Here is a 13,677-nt window from a genome sequence, read left to right as displayed (position 1 = left end):
AGGAGACAAAGTGTCAATTAAAATGTACCCGCTAATGATTTATTAATATTAAGATGACATACAAAATATGTACATTTCATTGAAGAACAGCGCCCTCACAGTCAATTGACACATGGTCTGCGAATGACATTGGTGAATATCAGCAGAAAATGTAATTGAATAATATGTTGCTAGGACTGTAAAAGAGGTAGAAAAAGTTGGTAAAACATTTCTCTAAGACGGATAGTTTAGAGCAATAACTATATCAAAAGCCCTCTGAGGACACAGGGCACCCTAACACGGTGTATATTGTAGTCCTTATCAGCCGTCTCTTTGTGAGATGGGTAGAACACTCTATACAATTAAAAATCCCCAAATAAAGGATTGTATCGGAATTAAGCACTGCTACAATGACACCATTATAACTTCTTCTTACATGTTCCAAAAAAATTGTACATTAGTTTTCATTTCAGTAAGCGCCCCAAAAGTGGGGTTTACATGACTGTAATAGCCAAACTTTTTTATCACATGACAATCTTAATCATGTTTGCACAATTATTTTCTGTATACTATGAATTTCATAAGGTGAAAATATGAAAAAATCTCAAAAATAGATGTTATAGTGTGTATTAAGATACATATGCCATAAATTTGACATTTTAATTTTGGTCTACTCAGTTTTAAAAAAGGCACACCTGGTAGAAGTACTTCATGTGAATTTTTAATTACTTTAAATTGTTTCTATAATTTTTGTTTTGTTTTTCAATTCAATGTGTTTCATGTTCAAACAATAATGAACCAACCCCCATGATGCATGACTGTCAGTGAAGTATACACAGGGTCAGGCTTGAATCCAATCTGATTAAAATCCGATGTGGTGTACTCGATGCAATTTCTTTTTAGCTCTTATGTTTACTGTTTTTGTTCTTTTGTGAGCACCTTTTACATACGTAATCTGATTAGCTTGCATCTAGCCTTTGGCTTTCGAATCTAGTGATCATTACCGACGGCTAGTGAAAATGAAAAAAAAGATACAAATCTAGCTAGACGTCATACAGAGAAATTAACAACAGTGCATGTCAGTAGTAATTTATCAGATATTGACACATGCTTGTAATTGGCTCATGTTTGTTTTATGTCCAACCTATATCTTCCAGTTTGAAAGTAAGTCATGTGTGGAGCCCGTCATCAGTTTAACAATGAAATTGATGTAGACACAGCTCTTGGTGGTAATTTAAAATCCAACACACAAAGTTGCTCTAAAAAGAGACTTTCCTTAGACATGCAATGAGATCTTCAAAGTCAATGGATAACCCCTAGACTAACCAAGGGTTCTCTGCATTTGTGCTTGTGGTGTTAAGTGTTTTGTGTATGAAAGTGAGGCATAAAATGACCCTAGCATAAGGGCAATTACCACAAGTTCACAAACTGACATTCACATATCATGGATTCTGTTATTATTACATGTTTATCTAAAATATCAAATTTTGTAAAAAGGACAAGTGCATTCATGTGATTTTATATACCTGGAATGCTAGCTAACTCATTTGCATACTGGTATGCTAGCTAACTCATTTGCATACTAGTATGCAATTATCGGTATTGCACAGTAGTGTAAATACTAGTAAACTGTGTATGCACTGATGCAAGCAACCACTGTTACATAAAGTAGTTATACCAAATACTTTTCAAATATACCCTGTGATTTTGATATTGAATGAAATATCAACCTCTACCAGTTATGTGAAATTATTTACAGACATTCATTTTACAAGATCTTTCAAAAACTACATTATCTGGACATAAAATGTAAAATATTGTTGATATAGAAAACATATGTATTGTGGAATGTGTTTATGAGTGATTCAAAGATGACAGGTGTCTGGCTGCAGTATGGTACCAGTATAGTGTTTTATATTGCTAACTGAAGTTCAGAAACAATCAAGTTTTGCTGTAGACTGAATTGTCGTTGTTTTAATTAAGTAATATCCTGAAATACTAGCGAGTAGCATATCGTACATCAGCAGACCAACAACATCTCTTCCAGTCTAGTATTGATGTAGACTCTCTCACAGTCCTCAGTGCTTCGCATAAATAGCTAAAACTTGGGTATCTACTGCATAATTGTACTCGTATACTAGTATCCCAGTATCCATGTATTGTGTGCCCACATCGATCACATAGGGCTAACCTTTTGTTGATGTGTTAGGCGAACCGTCAACAAAAGGTTAGCCCCATGTAGTCGATGTGGGCGCACAGTAAAGGGATACTGGGATACTAGTATAAGAGTACAATTATGCAGTAGATATCGGTACATACAAAACAACCCAAGTTTTAGCTATTTATGTGAAGCTCCCAGGACTGTGAGAGAGTCTAGTATTGCTGTTGTTATGGGAACTATTGCAGTTCTCGTCACCTTACGTTTGGTAGTAGAATGGCAACACTATGGACTGTATTGATTTTAATGAAGTTATTTTGGTTGTGGTACTTTATTAGTTTTATCAGGTCTTTTTTGTATGTTTATTTTATGAGTCTAACTCTACATGTATTTCAGTTTATTTCAATTCCCAATGCTTTTAATCTTTAATTGTTATTGTTAAGCACTTTTCAATATTTTTTATAATAGAAAGGGTGCTATAGAAAATAAATAAATGTTAAATGATAAAATGTTAAATGTAAGAATTGTGACCAGACCACCTAGGTTGATGATTGGAACACACTGACTGTGTTTTAAGGTGTTCTTTTTGTTTAAAAACAGAATGGTGATCACACCACTTAAGGTGATTGCATAAATACACTGTCATGGAGTTGTAGATACTATCTGACTTCTATTCTCTATATTTGGTCATGGACTAGTGAGAAGACCACCTAGGCTGATGGCTGCAATACACTGTCAATATTTACAAGGTGCTATTTCAGTTCCATTTCAATATTTGGTCATAGAATGACTACCCGAAAATCCTAAGTTGATGGCTGGAACATGTCATGACTTTCTAGAAGGTGCTATTTGAGTTCTATTTCATATTTGGTCACAGAATGAACCACCTGACCAACTAAGTTGATAACTGGAATATGTTGTGATGGTCTAGATGGTGCTCCGTGAGTTTTATTTTATATTTAGTAGTTGAATAGGAATTAGACCACCTAGGCAGATGTCCAAAGTATACCATAGACATGTTACTTGTTATTTGAGTTCTATTCTCTTTGTGTTTGGTAGCAAAATTGTAACCAGTCCGCCAAACACCATAAGAATGGCTACAGAGAGTATTGGTATGGCACAGTGATATTCTATAAAGGCACCAAAGACGACATTGCCAATTATGGCCCCAATTCTGTTGACAACCAGCTGAACACCCATGGCTGTAGATCTGAAAACACAGAATTGAACAAATACAAATATAACTATATGTCATGTACATAAAAGTTGCAACAGTTAAAAGAAAAAGAAATCTGGATAGCTGACAAAATGTCACATTGGCTTTCTGAAGACTTTCTAAAATACAAAATTCTTATATTTGTGGGTGAATGGGGGGGGGGGGGGGGGGGCCTTTGAACTCAAGTCAACTCCATAATTTATTACCCTTACTTCTGGACAGCAGTATTTTAAAATGTTGAGTTATTAACATTATATACTAGAATAGTTTAATTATGGTTTTATGAAACCATTTTCACCAAAGAAGAAAAACTTACTCAGTTTGTGACACTTCAATGGAAGAACATCTAAATCTGTAGAGATTTTATGTGACAAACAATGTGTGCAGTAACAACACTGCACACCCACCTTAAGTTTGTTGAATAACATTCTACACTGACCACATTAAGGGCAGCCTGTGTTATGACAACTGATCTGAAAAATGACTAGAACCAACACTACAGACTTACCTTAAGTTTGTAGGATAACATTCTACACCAATCACGTTAAGGGCAGCCCATGATATGACTGAAATTCCACCAAATACACAGGACATGGCCAACACTTCAGCCCTGGTGTTTAAAAACCAGATAAAGAAGACACTAGCCCCAGATACCACTAAACTCCCACCTGAAAAAAACAACAACATATCATTATTGGAGTTTCAAGTCATTTCTTTATCAAAATTAGTTAATGGAGAAGAAGCAATACAGATGTCACTTTGCCTTTTCAGCTGACATTTACCTCTTTACAAAGTTACCACATGTACAAAGGGATGCATGCACTCATGATGGTACCATTCACTGCTACACTTTCATTTACTTTCCTTGTGAAAGTAAAGTTGCAGAGAACACAGTAAGCACCCATGCAAATACCCCAAGTCAATTAACCATTCCTTTCAGCATTACAGCCAAGCTATCATATTAGACACTAGAAGAACTACAGTCAAACAAGAAAGTCTAAATATCGGAATATACAGTACAAAATACATAATAAATAAGAGTTGTTAGGGATAATCGCACAATGTCACACAAGCTCAATAAACGAACTTCATTTGTTTAGGACAAAACCCCCTCACCCTAAACGACCATTCACAAGTGCAATGATACATTTATATATGATGTAAACCATGATGAAAATTGTAGTGGTCATATCACTACGATCGATGCAATGTAAAAACATAACCAAACACATTAACATACTACCAGAAACTCAGGACTGTATCTCACATTAGAAGTAAATTTTAATCAACCTATCAACATCTCAGTAGTGAATACAGAACCAGTTATCATTGAAGGAGTGAAATTTTTTGAAATTTGATTAGAAGTGTGAAAATGAAGTTCAGCAATCACATTGATGCCAGACACCCCCCCCCCCCTCCCCCTCAACGAATGAAGTTCACTTATTGAGCTTGTGTGATATTGTGCGATCGTCTGTAAAATCTAAAATGTAAGTAAAAACATTTCTAAATTACTGGTTTCTGATTGAAATCCTAAATCCAAGATACATGGTGAGGTTTCTCTACATACTTGTCATAATTGTGATAAATTTGTGAGTGTAATTGCCTATTATGGAATATTGTTTGTTACACTGAAGAGCTTACTAAAGATTCACTTACTTAGTAATATTGTTTGTTACATTGAAGAACTTACTAAAAATTCACTTACTTAGTAATATTTTTCTTCCAAGTCGATCAATGGTTAGAATTGCAAACAGATTTCCAGGGAAGTTAGCAACAGCAGTGATAAAGCTATCCTTGTAAACCTGGCTGTCAGTTCCTGTAGAATTACTAGGTGTGTAGTTGGCGGGAAGCTCAGAACAGGCTGACCCACCGGTTACTTCAACTTTGGCAAATAACTCTGGAAACCACAGCCACAAACCATAGTAGCTGTATCAATTGAAAACATTCATTTTTTTAACAATTTATTTCATGACTCATTTATTCATTCATTCATTCATCTCTTCAAACTTGCTCCTTTTGATACAATAAAACACATTTTGTGGGGTTCACCCCCCTAGTTTTCAGACATTCATTTATATTCTCACCACAGTATTTGACAGCCCCTTTGGATTCAAAAATGACTTAATACTGATATCAATTTGACCTCTATTTAAAATATTTGTGCACTGCCCCTGATTTTTTTCCCTTGAATTTTACTGAGAATGGCTTTTGATTTTCATGCACAAAAGTTTTAAGTTTTTTTTATCTATGAGGTACAAACTACAGTAAACATGAAATTAATAATTGAACACAAAACTTTGACAAATTTTGATAAGCTAATAATGGCATAGTCTTGTGACAAGACCTACACTCGGAAAGCTGCAGAGCAAAAGCTTAGCATGACAGTATCACTGGTGTACAGCTATTGGGCAAGTCTTTGATAGTATTAGGCACTAAGTGACCTGTGGCATGGTTGTGCCTTGCTTCATATGCAATAATAACCTAATTTTAGATTTGACTACAAAACTGTATAAATATCTAAGCATTTGTGTAGAGACTGAGGATGTAGTCGATAATCCACCAGTGTGCAGGTCTAGGTCCTGACTCTAATAGTGATACAGAAAATGAGGCCTCATTAGTACTTTGCAACAACACTGACCAAGCTAGAACATTCTCAACAGAAAGCGATCTCTAAAGACATCATCTCACTGGTGTAAATAGAGCACAGATATCAAGATAAACTAGCTCTGAAGTCTGAAACCTTTTCACTTACCCAAAAGACAAAGTAAAATAAATCACAATTAGACATAATGTAGGTCTAACATGAGGTGGCATAAAGAGTTGGAAAGTTGAATGAAACATTGTGTAACTGCTTCCTTTAAATTTTGTAAACCATTGTTCTCTTACTCCATCATTTTGATGTCTCCTTGAGTAAGAAGACGACTGGAGCTCCTTCACCTGCAAAATATCAAAATATAAAGTATTAAAATCGAGTGAATACCAGCCTAGAGCCTGTAGGGGCTAGACAAATTGGTTGTCTCTGTCAAGAAACTCAACATCTCCAGTTTCTTTGTCTAAACACACTTTGTACATCTCAAGATGAAGAGATTTGGGTAAAATGATGGCATCATAAGATTTCCCATCAACCCTTGCAAGAAAAACCTCAGATTGCTGAACACATGTTAAGTGCAGTAGAGCTTCTTTTTTTTTTACAAGATTTGAAAGTTGAATGAGTTACCAAGCTGCTATTTTATCACCCAAAATCATAATAAGTTGATAGCAGTAATCAATACAAGTGTACTAAAGACAGAAATAAGTCTGACTGGACTTTTCCTTTAAGTTGATAGCAGTAATCAATACAAGAGTTCTAAAGGTAGAAATAAGTCTGACTGGACTTTTCCTTTAAGTTGATAGCAGTAATCAATACAAGTATACTAAAGGCAGAAATAAGTCTGACTGGACTTTTCCTTTAAGTTGATAGCAGTAATCAATACAAGTGTACTAAAGGTAGAAATAAGTCTGACTGGACTTTTACTGTAAGTTGATAACAGTAATCAATACATGTGTATTAAAGGCAGAAATAAGTCTGACTGGACTTTTCCTTTGAAATCAAAATAAAAGAAAACAAAACAAACTTACAGGATAGTCAGATTTCTTTTTAGATCTATTGTTGCAGATAAACATTCTTCTTAAAACATTTAGAGCTTCAGTTTCCTTTCCATTCTGAGAAAAAAAGAGAGAATAATATGTATTCAACAAATCAGTCAACACCAGGAGTAAATTCCCACCAACACACGAACCATCCAAACATTTGAAAACAGACCTGACATTCAATGGGAGGATAACGACATCAGATAGGTAAAGATCAGAAGTTAATATCACATACTATCAGTAAGATTATCTATGTGTGTACAACTGACTTGGAAGTATTTAGAGGTAACATCAGTATGGAACTATGTAACTGTTAGTGCGCCCTCTAAGCCAATTTGACGTGCCACTGATACACACAATTTCTAGTGACGCACCAAAATTTGGTGTTCCAATATCTCTTACTATGTGGTTGACTCACAAGAAATACCAGTTTTTATCTTGCAACTGTATGTTCAAGGTGTAACTGTAGGTTCATAGTATTTATAGAATGTATTTTGCATCGTAAAAATAAATCAAATTTTTTTGGTTGACACCATGACTTTCACTCCATAAGCTATATATGTATTACTACATGAAGTCAACCTTCTTGTATTATTTGGACCATCTAGCATTTTATACAATACTATTACAGGTACAGAGAATCACACACAGCCATATCACACAGGGTCTTATTGTATGGCATGTACTATTAGCTATATGTGTTACAAACCTCAAGTAGGAACTTTGGGCTTTCCGGAAGAAGTACAAATACAAAAGCTGACGTAAAACTTGGAATGGTGCAGAGGGCAACAAATATTCTCCAGCTATCATACGTGAAGTGTGAAGAGACATAACCCAGTTTCATTGGAATAACAATCCAGGCTATCCCCGCTGTCATGATGTTACCAAGTATCCAAAACATAGAGATAGCTGTCAACATGGCACCACGACGATCTTTGGGTTGAAACTCACAGAAATATGCAAAGATGACTGGTAGTGAACCACCAACGCTGTTGTACAGGCAAAATTAAATTTATGAGTAAAATGTAGATATTATTACCAAATATAGAAGTGTTTTTGCTTAGGTGAAATGTCAAATACTGTAAAATATTTAATTTGGCACATGAAAAATTTGGCAGAAAGCAATTTTAGGATGTGTTAGGTGCATTTTATCAATTTGGCTATAAACAATGCAAAGGGAAAATAGATGCTACGGGTAAATATTTCATCTGTTTGGCCTGCCATATTCAGTAAAACTGTTGTTGACATCTTTCAAAATAACTGACTATAGAAATATGACAACTTGTAAAGTATGTTAGCAGAACTTATTTCTGCAGAAAAAAGGCTTTTGTGTGTATTCAGCTAAATGAAATCCAGTGTCAAAACTATAGTACCTTGATTGAACTAAAATTTTTGTGGGTATTGTGTTATTACCCTTAAGCAGTGGTACAGAAACACAAAGAAACATTGCTGATGGTCTTGTAACAAGTACTTGGAAGATTGCCAAGCGAACGCCAAGGATGACAATGCAAAATTGTAGATAACAGGTTTTGCAGATTTTCACCACAGTAGGGTGAAATTAGTAGATACATTAGTCAAACTTCTTAATACATAATTTCAATGAAATGGTACTATGGTAGTTGGATGACAGCTTCAGCAAGTACTAGACAGTGCCTTTGGTGCTATGCAACCTAGCTATGGTCACTTTTAAAGTTAGTACATTTACCCTATGGTCTAGCAGGCTGCAGCTACATATATAGATTACACTGTTGAATCCATTACACTGTACTGGAAATCTTACAGGTCTTAGTATTCTAAAATGTTATGTTTAAAGATCAATTATATTTGATCATTTGAAATAAGTTCTAGGAAAAAGTCATAAATATTGTACTCTACTACATGTAACTCACAGATCTCAATTAAAAACCCCCAAAAATTACAAAAATTGGACTAACCCAAATCCACTCATAAATCTCATGAAGAGGAACCAGCCAAATCCTTGCATAAAACTGGAAATCAGTCCAAACAATCCATTCATTAATAGCGAATACACCAAAACAGCTCTTCTACCTTTAATATCAGCCAATGCACCCCATATGTAGCTACCAAACATCATACCTATATACAAACAAACAAACAAACACACAAACTTACATCCCATCAAAATATTACATACATGTAGCTGTGTTGGAACAACTTGTTAATAACATAGCTAGTTTTTTCCTTTTAATTATATTTTAAAATTCCTCTTTTCTAGACTGCCTACATGTTTGTACAGGGCAAACAATACTGAAATGAAAATAAACTCGACTGATATTCGACATTTTGCTATACTTTTTTTCAGCAATATTCTCAGAAAATTGCTCTTACATCTGGTATGATTGACTAGTGGCAAAATTGACCTTTGACCTTGTATCTGAAAGGTGGTTTGGGAGACTGTAAAGTGTTTTCACTAAATTTACATACCAGGATGTGTTGTGAAGTTGACAATATTGTAGTTTTTATTCTACAATTCGTACAATGCAAAACGTCCTGTACATAAATTGTCAACAGACAATACAGACTTTCACTATGTCATCATAAAAGAAAAGTAAATGTTTTTCTACATTTTATGACCTTTTGGTTTTGTAAGGTTAACAGAATTTTCAATATCAAATTTATAGAAATATTTTAAATCCAACTTGTGTTTTGTAGAAACTAATTAATTTGTTAAAGTGGCCATATGGATAAGGATTGGCTATTTATTTGGATTATTAATTTATAAAACAATTTTATCATGGATTCCTACTCGACATATCAATGTGAAACAACACATACCATGTGAAAAAACGTTGCCCAAATCTGTATTATAACTCAATAAATTGCAAAAGATTAATAAATATGCAAAAAATCTTTGCTATTGTACGTACAATAACAATCTTTTTACATATTTTTAAAGCTCTTAGCACTGTATTAAGTTATAATACAGATTTGGGCAACGTTTTTTCACATTGATTTTTCAAGTAGGACGCCATGATAAAATTGTTTTGTAAATCCAAAATCTGAAATGAATACCCAATCCCCATCTATATGGCTACTTTAATATACAGAATAAAAAAGCCAGGATACTTGAACAAGTTTAAATATACAATGTAATAAATGAAAGGTCATTAATTAAAATAGTTTTACTTACCGACAAATATACTAGCACTAAGATAACCTAGTTCAGTTCCAGACAAATTCATTTCTTTTCTGGCAGGTGGCATAAGGAATGAAACACAGAGGACTTCTACAGCATCACTGGCATCAGCCCAGCCACAAGCTGCAAGCAGTGCATAGTGGAACACCCCAAATCCTAAAGTAAATGAAATACTTTGAAATTTACAGGAGAAATTTCAGAATAACTTCTATAATTTATAATAATTCTATAATAATTTATTTTTATAAAACACAATATTATTCCACCAGTCCAGAGAGAGACATCAACGATGAATAATTAAATCATTGCGTGATCAAGATTCGTAGTAGATGGATCGTAAACATCACATTCCTTTTCAATTTACCGTTCCAAACTAACAATATTGTATTGTCCTATTTATTCTTGGAACCATGAACAATATATTCTCCAACCTCTTCTCAATTTAATTAACCTTACCAAATTTTTTTTTAAAGCAGGTTCAAACTGAAAAATTTGTATTGACTCGACAACAGAAACTGGAGTAAAAAACATACTTAAAAATAAATAAAATTACTCTACAAGTCAAAGTTTTTTTCTAATAAAACTAACTTGAGTAGACAATGTTAATGTTTACATTGTGAGTCAGCAATGTATACTGAAAGAGCCAGACATTGTTTCCACTTATAATTTATATAAATGCTGAGCAAAGGTGGCCAGTCATTTACATGTGCAGACAACTGGACCCTTCAGACTACAAATCACAATATATGCATAAGGTGAACGTGAAGTTCCATTCCACTGGCCATACATATTTATCGATAGAAATAAAAAACATACCAGTAATATATAACCGATTTAACTGATCAACTATTTATTTGTAATTTAATTGTGTGTACATAATACATGATATATTTTGAGTCATATTGAGTACCTGGCTGTGAATTTCTGTATATAAATATGTGAGGGAACAGGCCCAGACTAGCTGTAAGCTATTTCCTGACTCTCCATTTAGCCACTGTTATATTAATTGGGGGTAAATAAACTGCTTAAATATTACTAAACATTATCAAATATATTGTTTAATTTGTGTTCAAAGTATTGAAATGGCACAAGCTGAATTTTGGGTTTAATATTTGGATGCATGCTGAAATGTTATTTACTTAATACTGAACTTCAATCACACATACATGTAACGATGACTTGCAATTTACTGAACTCAAACGGGGTATTGAGATACAAGTTATAATATAAACCATACATAATAAGAAAATCCCAACTAGTAATGCAATCAACTGTTAAAATAATGCCAGAAGACCAAATGTGATGTCACAGAAGGTATGCACCGACATTAACATTATAAGATACAAGAACAGTTAATCAAGATTTTATGAAAATATTTTCACTTCAATGAGTAAAAGGCTTATAAACTCAGCTTCTGTCACATACACACACATATATATATACACTCACATGCGCGCGTGCACACACACACACACACACACACATTCATGCACACACACACACACACTTATGCACACACATTCATGCACACACACACTTCTGCACACACACATACACACACATTCACACACACACACACACACACACACACACACACACATACACGTACACACACACAGAAACAACCTAAGTGAATTAACGTTAGTATCGTTGTAGACTGTGAGATACTGTAAACCTAGGTATTTTCGCTACAAGAAAAGTTTGTGATTTTACAGTCTTCATCTAGTTCTCAAAGACTAATTTTTACTAATTACCAGACTGGTACACTGTGTTCATGTACAAGAAGGCATTTCAGTCACTACTTATTTTTGTGTTTTTGTTTTCTAGTGAAACAAGCAAAAATAAGACTTTAGTGAAAATTTCCAGGTTTGCAGTATGTTGTATCATTCCATCCTCAGCAGTGGCTGATGTATGAGGGTATCCTGACATGGTGTATCTCACAGAACTAGTCTCATTACCTGTAGCTTCCACTGCCTCTTCATATGTATAAGATGTTTGTAAATGCCCAGGTACATGTACTGTAAAAAAATTTAACCATATAAGTAAAGATAAGCATGGAGAAAATATGATTTGTTGTACTTTTTGTTTTAAAGATGAAGACAACTTTTGGAATGTTGTACATACCACAGTCCCTCTATCATACTAAAGGGGATATAACTTATTTAACAGTATACCTAAAGACACACTTTGCTATCACATTCTATACTTTGTGATGGATGGTAGATCATCAAACTCTTATGGACAATAATATCTATTGTTTTAATGTGTGATTGTCTACAGCTTCACTTCTGAACTGTATTTATTGTACACATTCTAATGTATATTGTGACTTTGTTTAAACTATTTTTTTCATGTATGGTTTATTCTCTAATGTCACACAAAGAATTGTCCATGTTGAGATAATAAAAATATATTGCATTGTATTGTATTGTATCGTATTGTATTGTATTGTATTGTATTATATTGTATTTATATCATAACAATAGCACAATAATGGCAAGTCATTTGGGCAAGTAGAGACAAGAGAGGGCAGAACCCCAAACCCCCCATGTAATTGAACAAAAATAAATGACTTCAACAACATATGTGTAATTGTTGGATTTCATATATACGGTTGGCTGAAGGTCAAGGTTATATGACATCTACCTTGATGAAAATTCCAATTCATTGCAATTCATAAAATTGAAAACTAACATGTATGCCCTTGCAAGGAGACAGAAATCATGGGGGTAGAAACACAAAGTCCTTCCTACCTCCATGCACAAATTAACGAAGGACAGCTGCTAAAAATACATCCATAGCTCAAGACCAAATTTATTTAACAGCTATAATTCAACACGTCAAATCCACCTCAAACTTTATCTTTATGTTTGAAATATACTTTTTTTTTAAAAATCTATTTTAATCTATGTTCTATTATTACTGAGTAGTTTTTCTTTGTATTTTAGATTAATTCAGTTTATATTGTAGAGGCAATAATTGTAGCTTTGTTTTGTTTGTTTTTTATTTACAATACTTTTTTATTCTTTAAAAAAAATGTATTTTCAGTGACTCAACATTGTTTGTTTTACTCTTCATTTCCTTACGCAGGGTTTGCAAAGGTTCTAGCGGAGGACCGAAAGCGACGTAGCGAAACCGCTACAGTACTGCATCTAAGTTTATATTTGTTCTTTCGTTGTCTGAGATTGTACCTTGCGGGTGTACAAAATAAATATTTTAACTCACCATTCCGCCGGTATCCATCACCTAACGTTGCGTCTTGACCGATAACTAACTCATCGGGTACGGGTTCCTCTTCTGCCTTGAGCAACTCCCGCTGTTCTTCGTTGTCCATTTCAACTCTGTTCATTTCCATAACCCATCGAATCGAGAAATAGTTAAATGTTTCAAAACTCAGGGGTTTCAAACAAGGTTACAGTGGACGAGCAAACTCAGTATCGATACTGCATGATGATAAACAAACAATTTCTGTGGCCACAATATTAGGAAATTGACCTCTTTATTCTCTATATGTCACCTCAAGAGGGCAATCAGGTG

At 34.1% G+C, this 13,677-nt stretch overlaps 1 protein-coding gene across 1 annotated transcript; it reads right to left on the bottom strand.

Moving 5' to 3' along the window:
* Window positions 1-29: 29 nt before the first annotated feature.
* On the bottom strand, window positions 30-13,625 carry LOC144447433 (synaptic vesicle glycoprotein 2B-like). Its single transcript, XM_078137456.1, has 10 exons — window positions 13,366-13,625; window positions 12,099-12,158; window positions 10,135-10,296; window positions 8,918-9,080; window positions 7,693-7,972; window positions 6,972-7,055; window positions 6,106-6,290; window positions 5,059-5,279; window positions 3,862-4,021; window positions 30-3,347 (listed from the first exon to the last, which is right to left on the bottom strand). The coding sequence occupies exons 1-10, from the start codon at window positions 13,493-13,495 to the stop codon at window positions 3,164-3,166; spliced, it is 1,629 nt and encodes a 542-aa protein (XP_077993582.1). The 5' UTR covers window positions 13,496-13,625; the 3' UTR covers window positions 30-3,163.
* Window positions 13,626-13,677: the final 52 nt, after the last annotated feature.

This window comes from Glandiceps talaboti, chromosome 16 (assembly GCF_964340395.1).
Source record: "Glandiceps talaboti chromosome 16, keGlaTala1.1, whole genome shotgun sequence".
In the NCBI taxonomy this organism is placed as follows: domain Eukaryota; kingdom Metazoa; phylum Hemichordata; class Enteropneusta; family Spengelidae; genus Glandiceps; species Glandiceps talaboti.
This window is presented reverse-complemented; position numbering and strand designations above follow the sequence as displayed.